At 42.8% G+C, this 26,099-nt stretch overlaps 1 protein-coding gene and 1 long non-coding RNA gene across 2 annotated transcripts; both read right to left on the minus strand.

Moving 5' to 3' along the window:
* Positions 1–514: 514 nt before the first annotated feature.
* On the minus strand, positions 515–4,551 carry LOC131709412 (uncharacterized). The gene is made up of 3 exons (XR_009311518.1): positions 4,507–4,551; positions 2,427–2,515; positions 515–2,229 (listed from the first exon to the last, which is right to left on the minus strand). It is a non-coding gene; the product is annotated as an uncharacterized LOC131709412 (long non-coding RNA).
* Positions 4,552–13,036: 8,485 nt separating this feature from the next.
* On the minus strand, positions 13,037–24,054 carry LOC131709441 (C-type mannose receptor 2-like). Its single transcript, XM_059011980.1, has 5 exons — positions 23,719–24,054; positions 17,485–17,826; positions 16,994–17,317; positions 15,775–16,116; positions 13,037–13,068 (listed from the first exon to the last, which is right to left on the minus strand). Exons 1-5 carry the CDS (start codon positions 23,729–23,731, stop codon positions 13,037–13,039), a joined length of 1,053 nt encoding a protein of 350 aa, XP_058867963.1. The 5' UTR covers positions 23,732–24,054.
* Between the last annotated feature and the right edge of the window lie 2,045 nt (positions 24,055–26,099).

Here is a 26,099-nt window from a genome sequence, read left to right on the forward strand (position 1 = left end):
CTGGGTGTCCCACTAGGCTAAGCATTGTCATATCTACAGAGTAGAGAAAAACTCAAAATGAACGCAAAAATGACTAATAGTACCAGATATGTGACCTTAAAGTGGCATAGTCTGGTTCATGACAGGAGGCGCTTAGAATAAAGGTCATGCTGTAACCCTTTCAAGACCAGATTATTTATTTAAACCTGCAGACAATGTCAGCAACTGCTGGTGAACTGGTGATCAGCTACGACTTGGGAACTGTTACAAAGTGAACAGCAAATAGATTCATTTAGGAGTGTAGACAACAAACAGCTGATATAGATCCATTCAACCAGAACCCAGTCTCCTGAAACACACTGTATAGAAAGGGATCCATCTCTATAGAGCAGTCCCTGTTCAGCCCCTGTGCTGCCCATCACCCAGTCTCCTGAACCACACTGTATAGAAAGGGATCCATCGCTATAGAGCAGCCTTGTCAGGGGACTGCAGTCTCTGTGAAAATAGTAATAATAATAAAAACATAGATTGAGATTGAAACTTTATTGAAATAAATAAGCAAAAACACATTCAGAAATACAGAGTAGTAGAGTATCATTATCATGCACAACCCTTCATACAATACAATGACATGAATCACATATTTTCTTTGGTACAGCTCGTGTGATTTCTATGTGTTTGCATGAGATGAACATGTTTCATGAATGCATGGATTTGGTTCCCCTCCCCTGCTCCCCATACACTATAATGAGAAATAAAACTTTTTCAGTGACCCTGTTATTTTTTGTTTTTACAGCAATGTAAATTAAATATCATCAGAAACAATAAGACATTTCCATTTAAATCATAAACTGTAGCAAACCACCCTACTCATAGCCTTAATGACTTCACCCCATGTTGCATTGCACCCTGCAGACTGCACATATATTTCTGTGTGATAATGCAGACCTATTTAAAGACCATAGGGGGCGCCACAGTGCTAGTATATGCTGTAGCTTCACTTGCATTGCGACAGGCTCCAGTCCTGGAGGGCTTTTCCTCCAGGTAGAAACGCAGCCATGGTTGGAACGCAGACCTGGACTGGAAGAGACCAGCTTGCTGAGCTGCACTAGGACAACTCCTCTCACTTACCAGACAAAGGCTCAGAGTGACCCAGGCTAGAGCTGCCCATGTCATTCACTGGAGGATCATGTGAAAAACAGAACTGTCCTTCATCTGCCATCTACTTTAGCCCTGTCCTCCTGATAACAATTCAACACCTGTATCCTGGCTGTTGTTTGTAATGTACTGCAGCATTAAGACCTTCCAGGTGATTGTATAATTATACAGGAGCTTCCTCCCTTCCTCCCTCAGTAAATGTGTTTGTGGTGCCCTCTATGGGATTTAATAGTACACTGCAAGTTGTACATTCATTCTGTAAATCCATGCTCTGCCATGCCATGGTGAAGAGGCCTGTTACTCTGTTATCACTCTGAATATATTCTTTACAAGGTGAAAGAAACTTGCACCAGCAACTAATGTAACCTCTATTAGCATCATTTACTACATTAAAACACACACACACACACCTCACCTTAATATAAATATGTGCTGCACCAGTAAATAATTTAACATATATTTAAATTATCATTAAATTAAAACACACACACCCCATCACCTTAATATAAATATGTGCTGCACCAGTAAATAATTTAACATATATTTAAATGATCACTAAAGATTAAAAAAAACACCCCATCAACTTAATATAAACCAGTGCTGCACCAGTAGATAATGTCAGATTAATGTAAACCAGTAGATAATGTCAGATTAATATAAACCAGTAGATAATGTCAGATTAATATAAACAGTAGATATTGTCAGATTAATATAAACCAGTAGATAATGTCAGATTAATATAAACCAGTAGATAATGACAGATTAATATAAACCAGTAGATAATGACAGATTAATATAAACCAGTAGATAATGACAGATTAATATGAACCAGTAGATAATGTCAGATTAATATAAACCAGTAGATAATGTCAGATTAATATAAACCAGTAGATAATGTCAGATTAATATAAACCAGTGCTGCTCTGAAAGCCCCCGCTTGTCATTGTGGGCGCTGGTATCTCACGGCTTGAAGTACTTCTTCTCCTCCTCCTCCTCCTCCTCCTCCTCCTTGTGGAATATCTCCCCGTCTTGTTTTCTCCAGTGCAGATTAACACCGTCCATTGGAATGTTCTTGGAGAGGTGCTCCCGAATCTGAAACAGCAACACAAGAAACACAGTGTTATCAAGGAGCACCACATCTCTCTGTGTATCTATCAGGGAAACGAGAGGACACTAGAAGGAACTAAAGGGAAGCAAAGTCAACGTGAGATTAGCTCATCAGTGTCACACGAAGTCCAGTACACAGGAAGCAGTGTCAGTTTGGATTTCTGAAAGGGAATGTCACCTACCTGCTCTAAAATGGCTTCGCTCACTTTGGGGTCCTCAAGATTCACTCCTTTGGGTATGTTTAGTTTGACCCTTGCTGTTGCCATCTTATCTGTGCAGTCAAACAGAAGAGTTCACACAGCCATTAAATAAACCCCATGTCAAACAATAAGACCCCATGTAGTGAGTAATGTGCCGCACAGAAGAGTTCACACAGCCATTAAATAAACCCCATGTCAAACAATAAGACCCCATGTAGTGTGTAATGTGCAGCACAGAACGGGAGCAGTGTTTCCTTTTTAGATTCAGAGATATTTGCAGATTTGACTGAGAAAGGGTCCATTATCAGTTAGGAACCCTCGACGACGCACTAACCCTTTGAATGTATTCATTTTGTTGCATTATACAATTTTGAAATAGAATTTAATTTAAAAAAAAATGCCTTGGTTTAATATTGCTAATTACAGCTTTATTAAAACACAGGTGGCATAGAAAGAAATAAAAGTAAACAATAATTAAACACGCAATTCATTTTCCTTCCTTACTTCGGGAAAGCCCCGCCTTGAATGCAGTGTCTTAGATCTCAGTTTTCAGCATAGTGAATGCAGTGTCTTAGATCTCAGTTTTCAGCATAGTGAATGCAGTGTCTTAGATCTCAGTTTTCAGCATAGTGAATGCAGTGTCTTAGATCTCAGTTTTCAGCATAGTGAATGCAGTGTCTTAGATCTCAGTTTTCAGCATAGTGAATGCAGTGTCTTAGATCTCAGTTTTCAGCATAGTGAATGCAGTGTCTTAGATCTCAGTTTTCAGCATAGTGAATGCAGTGTCTTAGATCTCAGTTTTCAGTATAGTGAATGCAGTGTCTTAGATCTCAGTTTTCAGTATAGTGAATGCAGTGTCTTAGATCTCAGTTTTCAGCATAGTGAATGCAGTGTCTTAGATCTCAGTTTTCAGCATAGTGAATGCAGTGTCTTAGATCTCAGTTTTCAGTATAGTGAATGCAGTGTCTTAGATCTCAGTTTTCAGCATAGTGAATGCAGTGTCTTAGATCTCAGTTTTCAGCATAGTGAATGCAGTGTCTTAGACCTCAGTTTTCAGTATAGTGAATGCATGCTTTGCCATTGTTGCCGTCTTATTTGCTTTCTTGTTCTCTCTACATGTTTATGACTGGCAATATGATCTTTTAATGGTATTGACTCATACATGATCAACGGCAGTAAAACTTGAACAATAGTGTCCCACCATCCTCATAGAGATAATCAGATTTTGTTTTAGCTCTGTCTTTTACTGAAACATTGCCTTTTTTTCTTCGTTGGTGCAGCTGTCATGTTGAGTTTCAGCAGAGACACGTGAGTGAAGTCACCTAAACTCAACTTGCAAACAAAAGCATGTGGTATGTCGTCTTCAATTAATACACACTTACATGTGTATTTTCAACTCTAAATTAATATTTTGATCGCATATTTACCAGTTTCTAAATGCTTTATATGATGATATTTTTGAAATGGTCGTTTTTTTAAAAAGGAAATAAAACAAAAACCATGAAAGTATGAGTATTGTGATTTTTATTTATGTTTATTTATGTTGACTATTTATACTAGTATACTAGCGAGACTAAATAGTAACCTATGCTTCAAATACGTTTTCAATTAAACGATGAGTTCAAAACTGAGACGTTCCTAAGCAGCACCGGGCAGCCCTCTCCATCGAGGCAGAATCTCCAGACGCCTGCTTCACCCGCCCTGCACTACTGGATTCACTGGAGCCCCAGCGAGCTCTGTACGAATGTGACGTGCATTTTAACAGAGGTAGATTTTCAGAGATGAACTCTTGTGTTTAGATGTTTAGAGGAGTGTCTAATGTTAGGGCAGTTTTCAACAGTATAAACAGGGTTACCTGTAGACAGATTATTTGCTGGACAATATAATGTAACTCTATACATTAGGATTCCAAACCGAAAGACAACCGTCTGCTTTCCTAGTGTTGTTGCTGAATAGTTGCACACAGCTCTCCCACAGCTTATATAGCTCTAGTGGATCACATGACACGTGAGGTGAGCTGTCAATCACACTGAACAGACTGCCATCTTCAAACTGCACTTACCTTGAGAGAGCGGAGTGGAAGGGGGCCTCGAGGATTCTGCTTCTTTGAAAAGAAAGAGAGAAAAAAGAAGGTTTATAACAAAGCCAGATTCCTGCTGTGGTTCTGAATCCACTGAAGTGATTACACTGCATACCTTGAGAGACCGGAGTGGAAGGGGGGCTTGTGGGGTCTGAATCTGTAAAGAAAACACACAACAACAAGATTTAGTGTTTCCTGTTTCAAGTGTATTGTTCAAATGCATTTCAATGAAACTGTGTCTATGCTGCTGTCTCCACCAGGGCAATGCTGACAATGACATGGTTTATTGTTTTCAAATATATATAATAAATAGACAGTAAGAATGTATATCACAGCACACGTCTCTCCTGGGTATAACAATGAGGGGTAGCTGCTCCCTCTCACACTCTTAATGACAGAGCTGGTTTCTGGTTCTTCAGATCTCTAGGCTACCCCCTGTCCTGCTCTGGAGGTCAGACAGCTACTGTAGGACGGACTAAGCCTCTGAGTCCCTGCTCACAGACTGGGGTACAAAGACTGAGCTGAATAACTAAATGAACCCCATGTAAAACAGTAAGACCCCACGTAGTCTGTAATGTGCAGCACAGAAGAGTTCACACAGCCATTAAATAAACCCCATGTCAAACAATAAGACCCCACGTATTGTGTAATGTGCAGCACAGAAGAGTTCACACAGCCATTAAATAAACCCCATGTCAAACAATAAGACCCCACGTAGTGTGTAATGTGCAGCACAGAAGAGTTCACACAGCCATTAAATAAACCCCATGTCAAACAATAAGACCCCACGTAGTGTGTAATGTGCAGCACAGAACGGGAGCAGCGTTCCCTTTTTAAATTCTGAGAAATGTGCCGTTTTAAATGAGAAAGGATCAATTATCAGTGAGGAACCTTCGACGACGCACTAACCCTTTGAATGTATTCATTTTGTTGCATTATACAATTTTGAAATATATTTAATAAAAAAAACTACCTTTGTTTAATATTGCTAATTACAGCTTTATTAAAACACAGGTAGCATAGAAATAAATGAAGTAAACAATCATTAAACATGCAATTCATTTTCCTTCCATACTTCAGGAAAGCCCCGCCTTGAATGCAGTGTCTTAGACCTCAGTTTTCAGCATAGTGAACGCAGTGTCTTAGACCTCAGTTTTCAGCATAGAGAACACAGTGTCTTAGACCTCAGTTTTCAGCATAGTGAACACAGTGTCTTAGATCTCAGTTTTCAGCATAGTGAATGCAGTGTCTTAGACCTCAGTTTTCAGCATAGAGAACACAGTGTCTTAGACCTCAGTTTTCAGCATAGTGAATGCAGTGTCTTAGATCTCAGTTTTCAGCATAGTGAATGCAGTGTCTTAGACCTCAGTTTTCAGCATAGTGAATGCAGTGTCTTAGACCTCAGTTTTCAGCATAGTGAACACAGTGTCTTAGATCTCAGTTTTCAGCATAGTGAATGCAGTGTCTTAGACCTCAGTTTTCAGCATAGAGAACACAGTGTCTTAGACCTCAGTTTTCAGCATAGTGAATGCAGTGTCTTAGATCTCAGTTTTCAGCATAGTGAATGCAGTGTCTTAGACCTCAGTTTTCAGCATAGTGAATGCAGTGTCTTAGACCTCAGTTTTCAGCATAGTGAATGCAGTGTCTTAGACCTCAGTTTTCAGCATAGAGAACACAGTGTCTTAGATCTCAGTTTTCAGCATAGTGAACACAGTGCCTTAGACCTCAGTGTTCAGCATAGTGAATGCAATGTCTTAGATCTCAGTTTTCAGCATAGTGAATGCAGTGTCTTAGATCTCAGTTTTCAGCATAGTGAATGCAGTGTCTTAGACCTCAGTTTTCAGCATAGTGAATGCAGTGTCTTAGACCTCAGTTTTCAGCATAGAGAACACAGTGTCTTAGACCTCAGTTTTCAGCATAGTGAACACAGTGCCTTAGACCTCAGTGTTCAGCATAGTGAATGCAATGTCTTAGACCTCAGTTTTCAGTATAGAGAATGCAGTGTCTTAGATCTCAGTTTTCAGCATAGTGAATGCAGTGTCTTAGATCTCAGTTTTCAGCATAGTGAATGCAGTGCCTTAGACCTCAGTTTTCAGCATAGTGAATGCAGTGTCTTAGACCTCTGTTTTCAGTATAGTGAATGCAGTGTCTTAGACCTCAGTTTTCAGCATAGTGAATGCAGTGTCTTAGATCTCAGTTTTCAGCATAGTGAATGCAGTGCCTTAGACCTCAGTTTTCAGCATAGTGAATGCAGTGTCTTAGACCTCTGTTTTCAGTATAGTGAATGCAGTGTCTTAGACCTCAGTTTTCAGCATAGTGAATGCAGTGTCTTAGATCTCAGTTTTCAGCATAGTGAATGCAGTGCCTTAGACCTCAGTTTTCAGCATAGTGAATGCAGTGTCTTAGACCTCTGTTTTCAGTATAGTGAATGCATGCTTTGCCATTGTTGCCGTCTTATTTGCTTTCTTGTTTCCTCTACATGTTTATGACTGGCAATATGATCTTTAATGGTATTGACTCATATGTAATGTATTTGGTATACATTATAATTGAACAGTGTTAGGCTGTAATGGTTAGATACTGACATCTAGTGGTTACTAGATGTAAGTTAGAGACAAGTGTTACTAGCCTGGGGTTCCAGATGTTGTATTCAGTTTACTGAGTGTTAAGATGGCGATCACCCGAAAATAAACCACGTTGTGTTCATGCAATACTGTGTCGAGTAAATCCTTTAAGGTATCATCAAGGATATTACATTTTGGCGACGAGGATGGGATAAAAGGATTGCAGAGATTAAGAGAAGACATAAGCCTGAAGTCCACATCAGAAGAAAAGTAAAAAAAAAAAAAAAAAAAAAAAACGGGTCAGAAGAACAAGACGCTGCAAAAATGGCGCACATTGGGAACATTGCCGAATATAAAGAGTCACAGGAGGATTTTGAATCATATTTTGAACGACTAGAGCAATGGATGATTGCAAATGAAGTGAGTGAAGAAAAACAGGTTAGTGTGTTCCTCTCAGTAATTGGGCCTGAATGCTATCGTTTGTTGAAAAATTTGTTAGTGCCGGATAAACCGACCACGAAGTCTTTTGCTGAGTTAACGGGGACATTAGCAGCACATTACAAGCCAAAACCGCTTGTGATTGCAGAGCGTTTTCGATTTCAGAAGAGAAATCAAAAAGAAGGAGAATCCGTCTCTGATTATGTAGTAGCTTTGAAACAGCTTTCTACAACATATTGTGAGTTCGGGACTTTTCTAGAAGATGCGTTGCGAGACAGATTTGTTAGTGGGTTAAGAGTAGAAGCAATACAAAGGAAGTTATTGTCAGAAAGGACTTTGACTTTTAAAACTGCTTGCGACATCGCGTTTTCAATGGAGTTGGCTTCTAAAAATACAATCGAACTTTCGGGAAGGACAAAAGAAGATCCGGCCATGGTGAATAGCCTAACATTGGGAAAGCCTGCGTATGCAAAACAAGTAACTGAAGAGAAGCAGATGGAAAGTGCAGTTAGAAGAAACATGCAGACAGATAAGCAGAGGCAAGGTAGAGGAAATCAACAGTGCTACAGATGTGGATGGCGACATTCCGCACAAGCCTGTAAATTTAAATTGGAAAATTGCCATTATTGCTCGAAAGTAGGACACATAGCAAGAATGTGCCGGAGTAGAACATTATCATTACAGACACAGTACGTGGGAACTGAAACAAATAAAGAGGAAGATGAAATGTTCGAAGTTTTCACAGTTTACACTGCTTCAGATGGAAAAAAAGGCATTATGGTGAAGATGTACCTGGATAACAAAAACGTGGATATGCAGTTAGACACAGGCGCAGCTGTTTCCATTGTTTCAGAAACTCTGTATCGGAAAACCCTGTCGCATTTACCTCTGGGAAAAACCAACATGAGACTGATAACTTACTCTGGAGAGAAGATTCCACTGCTGGGACAGGTGAGAGTTCCGGTTAAATATGAAGATCAGAGTGCTACCCTACCCTTAGTAATTGTAAAAGGGGACCGACCTGCTTTGTTAGGTAGGAATTGGCTAAGGAAAATTTGCTTAAACTGGGCTAGCATTTTTTCTGTGGAATGTGCTGAGGTGTCAGGTGACAAAGCAGTAGCAAGAGTAATAGAAAAGCACCGAAAAGTGTTTCAAGAAGGGCCCGGCACCATTAAGAATTTCAAAGCAAAGATTCGTACTCGTCCAGACGCTAAGCCAATCTTTCATAAAGCCAGACCAGTTCCATATGCGCTGAGAGAAGCGGTAGAGAAGGAGTTGTCGAGGCTAGAAAGCACTGGCATCATTTCCAAGGTAGACAGAAGTGATTGGGCTGCACCAATTGTCGTAGTACCAAAATCAGATAAATCCATTCGCATTTGTGGGGATTATAAAGTCACCATCAATCAGAGTGTGGAAGAAGAAACGTATCCGTTACCAAACACGCAGGATTTGTTTGCCACTCTTGCTGGAGGGACTTTGTTTAGTAAATTGGATCTTTCACATGCGTACCAGCAGCTCCAGCTGGATCCAGATTCAGAGAAATATCTGACAATAAACACACACCGTGGGCTGTACAGATATCACCGTCTTTCTTATGGTGTTTCCAGCGCACCTTCAATCTTTCAAGCTGTCATGGATCAGATTCTACAAGGCTTAGACCATGTTGTATGTTTCCTCGATGACATTCTTGTCACTGCCAGTTCCAAGGAAGAGCATCTGAAGACTTTAGATGTAGTGCTAGGACGATTGGAGCAATATTGTGTGCGAGTAAAACTGTCTAAATGTAAATTCATGCAAGAGAGTGTCGAGTACTTAGGACATCTGATCGATGCTGAAGGGTTGCATCCAACATCAGAAAAAGTGAAAGCAATCACAGAGGCACCAAAGCCTAACAACCTGACGGAACTACGTTCATTTCTGGGTCTCTTGAACTATTATGGAAGATTTTTAGCAAACCTGTCAACCACTCTGCGTCCATTACATGAGTTGTTACGGCGGGATGTACCATGGAGATGGACACCTGAATGTGACATAGCTTTTAAAAAAGGGAAACAGCAGCTACTGAACAGTAAGGTCCTGGTTCATTATGATACAGGGTTACCTTTAAGATTAGCATGTGATACTTCACCATATGGAGTGGGAGCGGTTATATCACACATTATGGAAAATGGAGAAGAAAGGCCGATCGCCTTTGCCTCAAGAACGCTGACTGATGCAGAAAAGAGATATGCACAGGTGGAGAAGGAAGCACTCGCCATCATTTATGGAGTAAAGAAATTCCATAAATACCTGTACAGACGTAAATTCAACTTGCTTACTGATCACAAACCACTTCTGACAATATTGGGATCAAAATCATCAATTCCCACATTGGCAGCTTTAAGAATGCAACGTTGGGCTTTGATTTTGTTAGCATACACCTATGACATTGAATATCGCAAGTCTGCGGACCATGCCAATGCAGATGCTCTCTCCAGATTGCCAGGGCAAGACACTGCAAACACAGTGGAAGAAGGTAATGTCTTTTATTTTTCCTATGTTGAGGAGTTACCAGTAGATGCTAAACACATTGCAGAGGCCACAAGAAAAGATCCACTACTGTCTAAAGTGTGGGATTATACAATGCATGGCTGGCCAAATTGTGTGGCGGATGAAGCTCTACGCCCATATGTCACAAGGAGAAATGAGCTCTCAGCAGAGCAAGGCTGTATACTGTGGGGAATGCGAGTGGTTATACCACCTTATACAGAGAGGGATTACTAAACGACCTGCATGAAGAACACCCAGGTATTTGTCGTATGAAGGCTTTGGCTAGGTCTTATCTGTGGTGGCCTGCGTTGGATGCGGATATAGAACGGACGGTACAGAGCTGTAGAACCTGTATGGCGGTACGCAAGATGCCAGCTGTTGCTCCTTTGCACCCGTGGAAATGGCCTACCAGAGCATGGCAGAGGATACATATCGACTTTGCAGAGAAGGACAAGGAGCATTTCTTGGTGGTGATTGATAGTCATTCTAAGTGGATGGAAGTTTTCCACATGTCAACAACCACAGCAACCAGGACCATTGAAGTGCTACGGGGACTGTTTGCTTCTTATGGCTTACCTGAAGAAGTAGTTTCAGACAACGGACCGCAGTTTATCTCATCTGAATTTGAAAAATTTCTAAAGTGGAATGGAATTAAACAGACTCTAGTGCCTGCTTACCACCCTGCATCAAACGGGGCTGCAGAGAGGTCAGTTCAAACACTGAAACAAGCTCTTTTGAAGCAAGTGATCAATGGGGATCAAGGTAGGAAAGCAGTTCCATTACACCATCTCTTGGCGAACTTCCTGCTGATGTACCGGAGCACACCGCACACTGTGACGGGACGCTCTCCTGCAGAATTGTTTTTAAAGCGTCAGCTCAGAACACGCTTCACCCTGCTTAAACCACATCTCGCTACGACTGTGGAAAACAAACAGGAGTTACAGAAGTTACATCATGACAAAGGCACGTTGTCACTGAGAGAGCTTACACCTCAACAAGAAGTACTGGTTCGAAATTTCCGGGGGGGAAGAGAAAAATGGAATGGTGCAACAGTCATTAAACGCATGGGTCCAGTGACATACTTAATTCAAGAGGGACTGAGGAGACGTACAGTCCACATCGATCACCTACTAGTTAAAAGGGAGAATGTGCTTGGTAAACCTGCAAAGGCACTTGAGCAACAAACTGAACTGCCGTTGTCTATGGAGTTTTCACTGCCTGAAGTAGTCAGTCAGTTACCAGCCACGCCAGCTGTTTCAGAGGAAATCAAACCTACTGTGCCAGTTTCAACACCAGAGGGGGAGGAACCAAAACATGCAACTGAGACTGTTGAACCTGTAGAAATTCCTAGAAGAACTCCTTCAACTTCTGAAGTAGCTGCGAGGGAAACACCTGTTCGTAGATGGCCAGGGAGAGTTAGGAGTGCACCAAAGAGACTGAAGTTGTAGTATTTAGGCACTCCTATTCTTAACAAGTTCCATCAAGAAAGGGGCAGAATAATCCCCTGGGCTTGTTGTAAGGCAGAGTAGTCTACCTCTACCTTACTAGGTTTGAATTGGCAATTTAGAAAAACAATTATTAAACTGCTGTGTTAAGGGTTAAAAGTCTAAGGGGGAGGAGTGTAATGTATTTGGTATACATTATAATTGAACAGTGTTAGGCTGTAATGGTTAGATACTGACATCTAGTGGTTACTAGATGTAAGTTAGAGACAAGTGTTACTAGCCTGGGGTTCCGGATGTTGTATTCAGTTTACTGAGTGTTAAGATGGCGATCACCCGAAAATAAACCACGTTGTGTTCATGCAATACTGTGTCGAGTAAATCCTTTAAGGTATCATCAAGGATATTACATCATACATGATCAACGGCAGCAAAACTTGAACAATAGTGTCCCACCATCCTCATAGAGATAATCAGATTTTGTTTTAGCTCTGTCTTTCACTGAAACATTGCCTTTTTTTCTTCATTGGTGCAGCTGTCATGTTGAGTTTCAGCAGCAGAGACACGTGAGTGAAGTCACCTAAACTCAACTTGCAAACAAATGCACGTGGTATGTCGTCTTCAATTAATACACACTTACATGTGTATTTTCAACTCTAAATTAATATTTTGATCGCATATTTACCAGTTTCTAAATGCTTTATATGATGATATTTCTGAAATGGTCGTTTTTTTAAAAGGGAAATAAAACAAATACTTTCATGGTTTGAGTATTGTGATTTTTATTTATGTTAATTTATGTTGACTATTTATACTTCTAAATAGTAACCTATGCTTCAAATAAGTTTTCAATTATACGACGAGTTCAAAACTGAGACGTTCCTAAGCAGCACCGGGCAGCCCTCTCCCTAGAGGCAGAATCTCCAGACGCCTGCTTCACCCGCCCTGCACTACTGGATTCACTGCAGCCCGAGCGAGCTCTGTACTAATGTGACGTGCATTTTAACAGGGAAATCAGAGAATCACCTGCAAGACACACGCAAATATGCTTATGATAATGCTTTGCACGAATGCTCTCAAAATGAGATGTTGGAGTCTCGAGTGAGGTTGATATTTGATAACTTGTAAAAGTTAGTAAACTGAGTTGTTGCCAGTTACTGTGTAAAATGTGCGCATTTTAACCTTAGAGGAAACGCTGAACTTGAGTACCTAGTGCTGGTACCTAGAACACAAGAAGCAGACCTGTAGAGGTAGATTTTCAAGGATGAACTCTTGTGCTTAGATGTTTAGATGAGTGTCTAATGTTAGGGCAATTTTCAACAGTATAAACAGTGTTACCTGTAGATACTGCAGCATAGCCTACTGATGAGAAAATCATCTGAGTGCAGGAGGTCAGACAGCTACTGTAGGATCAGATGTACTGAGCCTCTGAGTCCCTGCTCACAGACTGGGGTACAAACACTGAGCTGAATAATTAAATAAACCCCATGTAAAACAATAAGACCCACGTCGTCTGTAATGTGCAGCACAGAATGTGAGTTAAGTGCAGGGCTCAGGTGAGGTGCTGATACCTAGAACACAAGAAGCAGACGTGTAGAGGTAGACTTTCAAAGATCAGCTCCTGTGTTTAGATATTTAGATGAGTGTCTAACGTTAGGGCAGTTGTCAACAGTATTCAACATGACACGTCTACAGTGAGTGGTTTAGATGCCCTGAGTTGCACTGCAGGGACCTGGTGGCAGTCAGGAAGTTGCCTCACGCTAGGTTCAGCTTTCACATTATTTTTGCACACAAATCTCACATGGCTTCAATAGGTCTAGTGGTTCACATGACACATGAGATTGCAATGCTACTGTGGTTTGTGAATCACACTGAAGTGATTACACTGCATACCTTGAGAGACCGGAGTGGAAGGGGGGCTCGAGGATTCTCCTTCTGTAAACAGAAAAAAGAGAAAAAAGAAAGTTTATAACAAAGCCAGATTCCTGCAGTGGTTCTGAATCCACTGAAGTGATTACACTGCATACCTTGAGAGACCGGAGTGGAAGGGGGGCTTGTGGGGTCTGAATCTGTAAAGAAAACACATATATTTTGAAAGCATGTTTTAAACAGTTGCAATTGTTGCTGGCATTTCCCAGTCCGCTTTTTCTTGTGCGTTGCCAGTTGTGCTCAATGTATTTTTTAAGACAAACACCCAAGTACCTAATTTTCACTAAAGTTAGGGTGTATTTACAAGTCTTGAAAACAAATTTCTATGACATTTCTGGTTTTCCCAGCGTGTTAGGAGCAATAGACTGCACACATGTGCCATTAACCCCTCCAGCTCATTCTGAGCATCTGTATAGGGCCATGATCTATTGTGTGTTAATTTTCTAGGCTACTAAGTAGTAAAATAATAAAAAAAAACACCCTAAAATGATTTAGTTTTGATTTAAAATAATCTTATTTGTATTGTACACCAATGTGTACAATGCAGCAGCATGATTTATTTTGTGTTACCAGTAGGCTAAATTACAAAAAAGTGCGCCTGGTATTCATTGATTTTACTACTGTACTGTGTACTGTATAGGCCTACTGTACAGATTTATATTTTTACATAATGTAATGTGTAGCCTACCCAAAACACATTAGTGTTATTTCAGCGCAATGATTTATATTTAAAATACATTGAGAACTGTAATTGTATGTGTGTGCAATTGTATTGTATTTAAACCCGACACCTCCTTATGTCGGACAAACATATCCGGTTTAGTGAGGGGCTACTGTATGATTATGAAAAGCTTTTTGGGGGTGAAGGTTGGGGCCCCACTATAGAATCTGATGTGATCAAACTGCCTTTCATTTTATATATATAAATGTAACAGTATTAAAATATGTAAAATGAAGAAGGAACACTGCATTGTACAGATGACGTTCACATTTAACAAAAACAATGTTATTTTGATTCTTGCACCCTTCAATGTATAACATTTATAAATGTTAGGGCACCCTCTGCTGCAGCAAACCACAACTCAACTCCTGCTATTTTATTTGAAAAAATGTCGCACAACTCTCGCTAGAGATCTCGCTAAGATGAAGCACATAATATTTAAATTAGTATATTGCGGCTCTTTTCATCAACATATTTTCTCTTAGTACATATGACAAAATTGATATTTTGGGAATTGTGGCAACGAAAATGCAAATTGCAGCATGTTTGCGCTGCGACTGGCCCACCTTAGTGCATCTACCCCTTAGTGTTTCCTATTTCAAGTGTAGTGTTCAAATGCATTTAAATGAAACTGTGTCTATGCTGCTGTCTCCACCAGTACAATAAATAAATACTAATAAATTCAAACAATAAGTCATTTATTACAAAGCCACATTCAAATTGAACTGATACAATGGTGAACTCCCTGTTAAATTAGTGAGGTTGATAACAACACTGAGATTCATTTATAACTCATGGTGAGGGCTGTCAATCACACTGAACAAACTGCCATCTTCAAACTGCACTTACCTTGAGAGAGCGGAGTGGAAGGGGGGCTCGAGGATTCTCCTTCTGTAACAAGAAAAAAAGAGAAAAAAGAAAGTTTATAACAAAGCCAGATTCCTGCAGTGGTCCTGAATCCACTGAAGTGATTACACTGCATACCTTGAGAGACCGGAGTGGAAGGGGGGCTTGTGGGGTCTGAATCTGTAAAGAAAACACACAACAACAAGATTTAGTGTTTCCTGTTTCAAGTGTATTGTTCAAAAGCATTTCAATGAAACTGTGTCTATGCTGCTGTCTCCACCAGGGCAATGCTGACAATGACATGATTTATTGTTTTCAAATAAATATAATGAATAGACAGTAAGAATGTATATCACAGCACACGTCTCTCCTGGGTATAACAATGAGGGGTAGCTGCTCCCTCTCACACTCTTAATGACCGGGCTGGTTTCTTGTTCTTCAGATCTCTAGGCTACCCCCTGTCCTGCTCTGGAGGTCAGACAGCTACTATAGGATCAGATGGACTGAGCCTCTAAGTCCCTGCTCACAGACTGGGGTACAAACACTGAGCTGAACAAGAGCACAGACTGAACAGGGAGCCTTCAGTCACAGCAGAACAAGGGGTACTGATAGCTGCAATCCACATCACCCCATTACCTCTGGAAGGATATTGACCATCCCATCAGCCTGAGCAGGGAGCCTGTGATTGATTCTCAAAGTGGAAACTGCTAGATTTGTCACCACCAGGACCTATTGAAGATCACTGAATTAAATGAGAACACAGTCTGAATAGGTTCCTCACCCTCACAGAAGAAGAAGGACTTCTGAGAGTTGCAGCCAGTGTCAGTCCATCCACCAGTCTTACTCATCATCACACAGTTCTCATCCCCTCCCAAGTTGTCTGGTTCCCCTTTGCTCCAGCTGTGAAATGTGTAGTTATCCCCCTGGTGTGACCACTTCCAGGGTTCATTGAACAGGCCTATCCAGAAGGGCTTGCCCTGCGCTTTCTTCACTATTTCTTCATTTTCACTGGCGTTCTTTATACTGACGAGGTCGGTGTGGTGTTCTCTACAGTACTGCTGAGCTTCAGTCCAGGTTTTCAGTTCTTTAATCAGGGTGTATCTCTCAGTGATGTTGCTGGTCTCTGTGAACACAAACAGCAGATCAAAATCAATGTCATCTGTGGAGGTGAGCTGGCTCTCCTGTTGTATAGTGATTGAACCCGAGTCACACCTGGCTCAGCTATCAAGGTCATGAAAAGCAACATCTCTAGCAGTGCATGGGAGTCTCTTTAGTTTATGTCTGAAAAGTATTTAATAGCAAAGTGGGGAAATAAAACTGTTCAGAAGAGAAATACATTTGTCACGAACAACAAGACTGGCTCATCACTGTGGAGGCTGTACCTCATGAAACATAGCATTTATGTAGCCAAGTGTTGGTTAGGGAAGCACCTGCTAACCGAGCACCTGCTGTGCTATCAGCTGTGTATCAAAGTCTGTCAGATCATTTGCCTGTGGTGACTGAAAATAACTTGTAACAGGGAGATGCAACTTTTATATATTGCAGAATACCTGTCAGACCCCATTTGCATAACAAATGAATCAGTCATGTGAGGTTCAGCCCACTACACATAATACAGCAAAGCTACAACCCTCTTTATAACCTTTTATTCTAATACAAATAGTTATTTAACTGCTAAACATATTTCTTCTACATATCTAATAAGGGCTACATATTTAAGACGAGGATTTTGCTGACTGGAATATAAACAATCTAAACAAAACAATAAGAACATTTCTTTGAAGAATACACATGTTCTTAAGTGTCTTATGAAGGAAGAACAATCTAAGAAACCTTGTTATGAATAACACATTGTCTTAACATTTTTCGTAATAATAAAAAGATGTTTCTTCTTTTGAACGTTTCAAGATTATGGCCCCTGTGCAGTATCCAGGGGACCTGACTTCATCCCCCAGTCCAGTCAGCTGTTTCATTAACAAAGGAATTGAATCTCAACTCACCGCTGTAGCACATGAAATAGTTTCCCTGACTGCAGAATGAATCCTCCCACTCTCCCTCTGAATTGACTGAAGCACAGAAGAGGTATGGTTCCCAGTTGGAGTAAATGACATCACCTCCACTGGACCACTGCCAGTTCTCTTTGTCATGATACAGTCCGATCCAGTGATACCTGTTACTAGTTGAAGGTATAAGACCTATAAGCTTATTAACTCTGGCCTGGTCATGAATGGTGGGCAGGTCTCTGCCTTGGTTTCTGCAGTAGCTCTGAGCTCCCTGCCATATCTTCCCAGTTCCTTCATAGAAACACTGACCAGAGGAGCCGCCTGGGGAGAGGGGACAGCACAATAAAGATGAGCGAAAACGTGTTCTTCACAGAAAAGATTTACACTGGAAATGGAACCAATATACTAACATCATGCTTGTGGTCTGTACTATAACATGAGTAACATTCTGGCATGAGTGATGAAGGTCATGGAAACAGGGTCCTCACCATCACAGCAGAAGAAGGGCAACTGAAGGTTGCAGCCATAGTCGATCCATTCACCAGTCTGTCTCATCACCACACAGTTTTGATTGCCTCCCCAATTATTTGGTCCCCAATAGGTCCAGGTGTGAAATGTGTAGCTATCCCCCTGGTGTGACCACTTCCAGGGCTCATTGAACAGGCCTATCCAGAAGGGCTTGCCCTGCGCTTTCTTTACTAGGTCTTCATTTTCACTGGCGTTCTTTATACTGACGAGGTCGGTGTGGTGTTCTCTACAGTACTGCTGAGCTTCAGTCCAGGTTTTCAGTTCTTCAATCAGGGTGTATCTCTCAGTGATGTTGCTGGTCTCTGTGAACACAAACAAACAGCAGCTGAGAGGCTGGGAGCTGTGGAGGTGAGCTGGCTCTGAACCCATAACAAACTTTGTGTTTTCATCAATCCTACAATTTAAAAAAAACTGTGTCTTGTCCACAGTCAAGTACATGTTTTGATCGATTATTATACTATAGAACTTCACGTCTTCATGGTCACGCATCATAAAAGTTACTTCCGCATCTCAGCCACTTTGGATTCCTGCGTTCAATAAGCAGAACTCTTTTTTGTGGCTCTACGAGGAGGAAGTTGGGTCTAATTGAACGGTATGTTAGCCAACGTTTTCAAAAATGGAGGACAAAGTTGCAATGGGGTTAGTTTTGCAGGAGTTTCTGGAGGACAGACAGCATCATGCCTACATGACAGTATACTCAGCAATGAATATTGCGGCGTTAGCGACTGTGACAGCAGTGAACTCAAACAGTTCAGTGACGGTAGAAGATGACGTTGAGAATGTTGTGATGGAGCCTACTACACCAATGCTGCATTTAAAACTCATTTTCAGATGGAGCAAGCAACATTTGAGGTAGCCTGTCATGTTTTATTTTAATAATACTAATAGTAATTGTAATAATAATAATAATAATAATAATAATAATAATAATAATAATAATAATAATAATAAAGTTAATGACACTCTCCCCCCTTTTTTTAACTGTGCAGGGGTAACTATGAGAACTATAAGACTGTTTACTTCTTGAACGTGTGAAAACGTATGAAAAACGTCACTTTTTTAAAGCAAACAAGATTTACACATGAACAATGACTACAAGCACAGACAATCATGTACTTAACACAGATATCTGGGTGAAATGTGACCGCACTTTGCACACTGATAGTTCACTTATGCCATTTTGACACGTCCACAGAGTCAGCTCCTGAGAGTGTTAGCTAACGTTACAGAGCGCTATTTTGTAACAGGGTTGTGACAGGATGACAGAGGTTGAGACTCAGAGACAGTGTGAAAAGTTCAAAAATAAAGCTTTTAATACAAAAATACAAAATAAACCGGCACGAGGGCCAAACAAAAAGGTTTCTCAGACACAAAATAAACACAAAATGAAACTTACAAAAACACGGCTTCCAGGCTGGGCTTTGCCTTCACTGGTTCACCAAAACGAACAAAAACAGCACACACAAAAACCCACTCTTACTTCCTCTTCTTCTAGAACTCTCCTTCCTAATGGGAGGCTGAGGCCTCCATTTATGCCAGGTGGCTGGGTGATAAGTGAATAATTGATTGCTCCCACCTGACGCAATCAACCTGGGCAGGGAGGAGAATTTAACTAACCATCCCTTCCAGTATTTCCAAGGGCAGAGCCCTGCTCTGCCACACATCTCCCCCCCACGTACAAAGTACGCAGACCCCCCCCCCCTCCTTTGAACCCAGGCCCTCCCCCCAAGAGTCCCCTTATGTCCCTTGGGTGGGCTATTTCAGCGGGCGGTGGTGGGCGGGGTTGATGTCGGATCCCCCAAGCTTTCTTCAATAGCGGGGGCCCCGGACCTTCCAAGCATGCGAACGCTGGTAGGAAACCTGTACCCTCCAGCAGGAGCAATGCTGGTGGCACCTCTGGTGCCGGAGGCAGGAACGGCGGCCCGTCTCCCTCTGGTGCCGGAGGCGGGAGCGGCGGCCCGTCTCCCTCTGGTGCCGGAGGCGGGAGCGGCGGCCCGTCTCCCTCTGGTGGCAGAGGCGGGAACAGCAGCCCGTCTCCCTCTGGTGGCAGAGGCAGGAATGGCGGCCCATCTCCCTCTGGTGCCGGAGGCGGGAGCGGCGGCCCGTCTCCCTCTGGTGCCGGAGGCGGGAGCGGCGGCCCGTCTCCCTCTGGTGGCAGAGGCGGGAACAGCAGCCCGTCTCCCTCTGGTGACAGAGGCAGGAATGGCGGCCCGTCTCCCTCTGGTGCCGGAGGCGGGAACGGCGGCCCATCTTCCTCTGGTGGCGGAGGCGGGGACGGCAGCTCGTCTCCCTCTGGTGGCGGAGGCAGGAATGGCGGCCCATCTCCCTCTGGTGGACGAGGCAGGAACGGCGACCCCTCACGAACAGCAGGCGGAGATGGCGGACCTTCTGGAACAACAGGCGGAGACGGTGGCCACTCCGACAATGGCAGTTCCAGCTCCTCCAGGTCCAACAGTTCCAGACACTCCGGCACTGGCTTTGGTGGCTGTGGCCATTCTAGCGGTCTAGCGGTCGTAGTCGGGTGCGCCTCCCCTGAACTCCTCTCAGCAGCATGTGCAAGGGCTGCTGAGGGGCTTCAGCCCTCTCTCCTTCTGGCTCTCGTTACGGCAGCTCCACCCCCTCTGGCTCTCGGGACGGCAGCTCTACTCCCTCTGGCTCTCGGGACGGCAGCTCCACCCCCTCTGGCTCTCGGGATGGCAGCTCCACCTCTTCTGGCTCTCGGGACGGCAGCTCCACCCACTCTGGCTCTCGGGACGGCAGCAGCAGAGGAACCAGCAGGCATGCTCCCTCTGCTGGTGGCGGCGTTGGAGGCAAAACCAAAGATGAGATCTGCATCCAGAGTTGCCACTATGCTGCTGTCGGGGGCGACAGGGCCTCAAAGATGAGATCTGCATCCAGAGTTGCCACTATGCTGCTGTCGGGGGCGACAGGGCCTCAATGATGAGATTTGCATCCAGAGTTGCCACTATGCTGCTGTCGGGGGCGACAGGCCCTCAAAGATGAGATCTGCATCCAGAGTTGACACTATGCTGCTGTCAGGGGCGACAGGCCCTCAAAGATGTTGAAATCCAAAAGTACATGGTCCAGAAGAAAAACCCTAACTTCCTCCCTTACTTATGATGTAACAAGATTGAAGAGGTGAGTGGGTGAACTTGACCTAAGCACTGCAGCCGAGGATTTACAGAATAGAGAGAAACAGATCGAAGATCTCCAGCAACAGATGGAGCATCAAATAAACCACTAAGCACGCTGCTGCAACAAGAGGAGGACATTCCCAGGCTCCACGCAGAGCTAGAACATGGAGAGGAGGAGCTCGAGAAAGCAAAAGCAGAGATTTGCAGCCTAACCAGTAGTGGTTAGGGCTCTGGACTCTTGACCGGTGGGTCGTGGGTTCAATCCCTGGTGGGGGACACTGCTGCTGTACCCTTGAGCAAGGTACTTTACCTAGATTGCTCCAGTAAAAACCCAACTGTATAAATGGGTAATTGTATATAAAAATAATGCAATATCTTATAACAATTGTAAGTCACCCTGGATAAGGGCATTGGCTAAGAAATAAATGATTTCAACTCAAATACTTTTTCTTGGAATTAACAGGGAAGTTGCACGGCTCCAGGACAGGCCAACGTCTCCAAGAAACTGTTCCAAGCACTGCTAAGAGCGTGTGGCAATGTGCCCCGCCCCTGTGTGCATTTGTGTGTTATGTGTTGTATGTTGCGTGTGTTAATGTTGGTGTATAGAGATTGGTACACGGGATATGCATTTAAAGTATAGTATGTGAGCACGGGGTTGCACAGAATTAATTCACCTGCTGGGATTCAAGTGAATAATTAATTAGTAATTGAATCCCAGCACAACAGTATATATAGATGCACGTTTGACTCACTCGGGGTTGGGTGTTCGTGAGTGGAGAACGGGTGAGAAAGAAGGAGAAATAAAAGCTAAAGTAAAGAATAACAATTGCTACAGTGTGCTGGAAGTGCCAGCACGATACTTGTTTAAACGTTCGTCCGCTTGTTTTGTGTGTTAGTGCATTTTGTTTATATATTTATTTTGGCGTAAGTGCCGTGTCCTGTTTTTTGTGTTCTTTTGTTTTGTTTATTAAATGCTGAGCACAACCAAGTGCTCAGCTTCACCAACCTCACCGTCTCTGTCTGTCTGTTTCTTCCGGGTCTGACGTGTCACCACTCAGCCAGCCTTGTGACAGAGCGTAACCTCACTTCCTGAATACACTGCACAACCAAGAAGGAAAGTCCCTGGAGAGCCTAGAGCCCAGTCTACAACTCTGCAATGTGCAATGGTGAAGCACGCCAACCTGAACTGAGAACTAATGGTTTACATCACAAGTTAGCATCAACTACCTGCAGCTAAAAAGAGCATCACCACTGAGGGACACACCAGTCATATCCAGGACATTATCGACGATTGGGGACTGACAAGTGATCTGAATAAGGCCAGACTGCTCTCTCACACTTGTAGAAACAGCACTGGAGTGGACATCTGCATTGTCAGCTGAGACCAGGAAAATCTTTGAGAAACCGTGCACTGCCTTAACAGGGAAATGCTCCAAGTATGGCGATCCCTGCACAGCCCTGCACACAGCCTGTCTCAGACAATGTAAGAAGGATGAGGACCTGAGAGACTTCTACAAGGAAATGAACTCCCTCCTTTACTATGCAGGTGAAGCACATCCAGGGGACAATGTAGACAAGAGCTTCAAGCTGCTGTTCATACGTAACCTGTCTGCAGAGGTCAGAGTTGCAAGAGGAGTGAGCACGGGAGGAAGGAGAGTGAAGAGAAGGAGCGAGCACAGGATGAAGGAGAGTGAAGAGAAGGTGCGAGCACGGGAGGAAGGAGAGCGAAGAGAAGGAGCGAGCACAGGAGGAAGGAGAGTGAAGAGAAGGAGCGAGCATGGGAGGAAGGAGAGTGTAGAGAAGAAGCGAGCACAGGAGGAAGGAGAGTGAAGAGAAGGAGCGAGCATGGGAGGAAGGAGAGCGAAGAGAAGGAGCGAGCACAGGAGGAAGGAGAGTGAAGAGAAGAAGCGAGCACAGGAGGAAGGAGAGTGAAGAGAAGGAGCGAGCACGGGAGGAAGGAGAGTGAAGAGAAGGAGCGAGCACGGGAGGAAGGAGAGTGTAGAGAAGAAGCGAGCACGGGAGGAAGGAGAGTGTAGAGAAGGAGCAGCATGGGAGGAAGGAGAGCGAAGAGAAGGAGCAAGGACGGGAGGAAGGAGAGCGAAGAGAAGGAGCGAGCATGGGAGGAAGGAGAGTGAAGAGAAGGAGCGAGCACGGGAGGAAGGAGAGTGAAGAGAAGGAGCGAGCACAGGAGGAAGGAGAGCGAAGAGAAGGAGCGAGCACGGGAGGAAGGAGAGTGAAGAGAAGGAGCGAGCACGGGAGGAAGGAGAGTGAAGAGAAGGAGCGAGCACAGGAGGAAGGAGAGTGAAGAGAAGGAGCAAGCACAGGAGGAAGGAGAGTGAAGAGAAGGAGCGAGCACAGGAGGAAGGAGAGCGAAGAGAAGGAGCGAGCACAGGAGGAAGGAGAGTGAAGAGAAGGAGCGAGCACAGGAGGAAGGAGAGTGAAGAGAAGGAGCGAGCACAGGAGGAAGGAGAGTGAAGAGAAGGAGCGAGCACAGGAGGAAGGAGAGCGAAGAGAAGGAGCAAGGACGGGAGGAAGGAGAGTGTAGAGAAGGAGCGAGCACGGGAGGAAGGAGAGTGAAGAGAAGAAGCGAGCACAGGAGGAAGGAGAGTGAAGAGAAGGAGCGAGCACAGGAGGAAGGAGAGTGAAGAGAAGGAGCGAGCACAGGAGGAAGGAGAGTGAAGAGAAGAAGCGAGCACAGGATGAAGGAGAGTGAAGAGAAGGAGCGAGCACGGGAGGAAGGAGAGTGAAGAGAAGGAGCAAGGACGGGAGGAAGGAGAGTGAAGAGAAGGCATAACAAGTTGGCCAGTAGAGGATGAGCGGAGAGGGCGAGAGGGAATATAAGGAGACACGAGGGACTGGAGATAGGATTTGGGAAGAGTGATGAATAGAGCAATAGGCAAGAGCCAGGGTCTTAAATATTTGCAAGCTGTAATAGTTTGAGATATTAGATTTTCAAGATTTTCAAACCCATACAAGCTCCCCTCACAGGGATGCTTAATAATTATAAGAACTAAAATAAATGAATAATCAATTGCAATATCGCGACAATTACGTCTTTACCTTTGTAGCACATGAAGGCTTTCTGAAGGTTGCAGGGTAAATCAATCCACTTTCCGTCTGAATTGACTGAAGCACAGAACACGTCTGCCCTCCAGTTGGAGTAGATGACGTCATCGCTGTTAGACCACTGCCAGTTCTGTGTGTCATCACGATACAGCCCGATCCAGGAATCCCTGAGAGAAGCTCCTGTAATATTTAAGAGCTGCTCTGCTTCTTCCTGGCTGCGCACAGTGGCCAGGTCTATGTAATTCTCTCTACAGTAGCTCTGAGCTTCAGACCAGCTCTTCACAGTTTCCACAAACACGTGTTTTCTGATCTGGTTGTATGCAGGCACACAAAACCCTGATAAAGAAAAAAAACAACACCATTAACATATCTCATTTTGTCCAAAAGCAAAGCAAAACATTTAAATTAATCTCACAAATCCTGACTAATTTAGCTGTCACACTAAATTCAGCTTCTTTTTATATAATATTGCCATATAATCCAAACACAACATGCTTTGAAACAAAAGAAGGTAATGTGTAATAGATTTAAAACAAAACATCGAACCGAGGGACAAACAAAAATACGAATGGACAACATTCACACAAGCACCATGAGGTCACGCCTCGATCCAGCTCCCCCACCCCCACAGGTGCACTCGCTCACAGGCACAGGCACTCAGGACATAGACACAAAACACTCAGTACAGATCACTACAGTATAAACACTGATGCGCGGCACGTGGCAAGCCAACACAAATGTGATGCAGGTTCCGTTAACAAAACTAAAAAACAATAATAATAATTTTGCCGCCCCCTGAATTTCGTCGCCCTAGGCATTAGCAGACTCTGCCTATCACTAAGGCCGGGCCTGCCCCTCGGCCATAGTCTGCACGAGTATAATAATGATGCTAATTAAATAATTACTAGCTCACAGTCACGCATTCCCACGAGGTATTTAAAAATACAAAACAATAACAAATAAATGGCGGACGGAATCTCCCTCGTCCTTAAATCAAAACAGCGCCTTCATATCTAAAATACCTAAATCATAACAACAAGACATAAACATACAAATTAATGGAAAACATGCACAGGGGCGGGGAGTACCGCGTCACAAGGATATATGTAAAGCATACATAACATACATTAAGAACTACTATTGTTAGAGTATTCAAAACTGTTCAGTCATGAATTGCAACCATTAACTGAGAACTGAGCTAAGAATATAAATACATGCTGATCATCTTAAAAAAGAGACAGAAATGTACGTCTTTTTAAATGAAGCAGTTGCTTTAAGGGTATTAACATAGAATTAAATCCGAAACAATTTATATTAATCCCAATTCAAATCATCAGACATTATGTCAATTCACACAGATAAACATTAAACACAGATATATAATTTATACAATAGATGCCACTTATTAGCAACTCTGATAAAGACAACTTTTGGTTTTTAAATTTTTTTAAAGGAACCAATCCTATCCTATGGTTTTTCTCTTAACAACTCTCAGATAATGACAACTTTTTGATGGCTACCAAGCAGCATCTACTATATATAAATAAAAAGCAGAATTCAGGAGTTGTAAAACTTATATTCCGTGGAAAATTGAAAAGGGAGATATTACTATTTTTTTTACTGTGTTGTCACAATTGAATGAATTTGTGACCCCTGGTCCTTGTTTCTTTTTTCAGGTCAAAAAAGTACCCTGGGTTGACGTTGTCAATACCTATTAGAATTTTGAATGCTTGAATAGAATCACTGTGTAGTCTTTTTTGTTCAAGACTGAATAGATTCAATTCTTTTAGCCTGTCTGCATACGACATGCCTTTTAAACCCGGGATAATTCTGCTCGCTCTTCTTTGCACTCTTTCTACAGCAGCAATATCCTTTTTGTAACAAGGTGACCAGAACTAAACACAATATTCTAGATGAGGTCTTACTAATGCATTGTAAAGTTTTAACATTACTTCCCTTGATTTAAATTCAACACTTTTCACAATATATCTGAGCATCTTGTTGGCCTTTTTTATAGCTTCCCCACATAGGTCTTTTTCATAGATTCCTTCTTCAATTTCAGTATCTCCCATATGATATTAATAATGCACATTTTTATTGCCTGCATGCAGTACTTTACACTTTTCTCTATTAAATGTCATTTGCCATGTGTCTGCCCAGTTCTGAATGCTGTCTAGATCATTTTGAATGACCTAGACAGCATTAGGCATGGATGGAAGTTCCCATGTTAAATCAGTGGAATTGACCATCTTGTGTAGATAGATAGAAGGTCTGTGTCCTTACTAATTACCACTCGTGAATACCTATTTTATACACCCATGTCTGGAGCCTAATTAATCACATAATCATGTATTCACTTGTCAGCTCCAGCCACA

Source organism: Acipenser ruthenus, chromosome 43 (genome assembly GCF_902713425.1).
Source record: "Acipenser ruthenus chromosome 43, fAciRut3.2 maternal haplotype, whole genome shotgun sequence".
NCBI lineage: Eukaryota > Metazoa > Chordata > Actinopteri > Acipenseriformes > Acipenseridae > Acipenser > Acipenser ruthenus.

Bases quoted from the DNA above. Each gene is read 5' to 3' on its own strand.
- LOC131709441 (XM_059011980.1), bottom strand. The intron at 17,318-17,484 runs GTGAGGACCCTG...CCCTCTCCCCAG, and splicing joins GCCCTTCTTCTGCTGTGATG to GCGGCTCCTCTGGTCAGTGT. The intron at 13,069-15,774 runs GTGAGGAACCTA...CTTGTGTTCTAG, and splicing joins GTCCTTCTTCTTCTGTGAGG to GTATCAGCACCTCACCTGAG.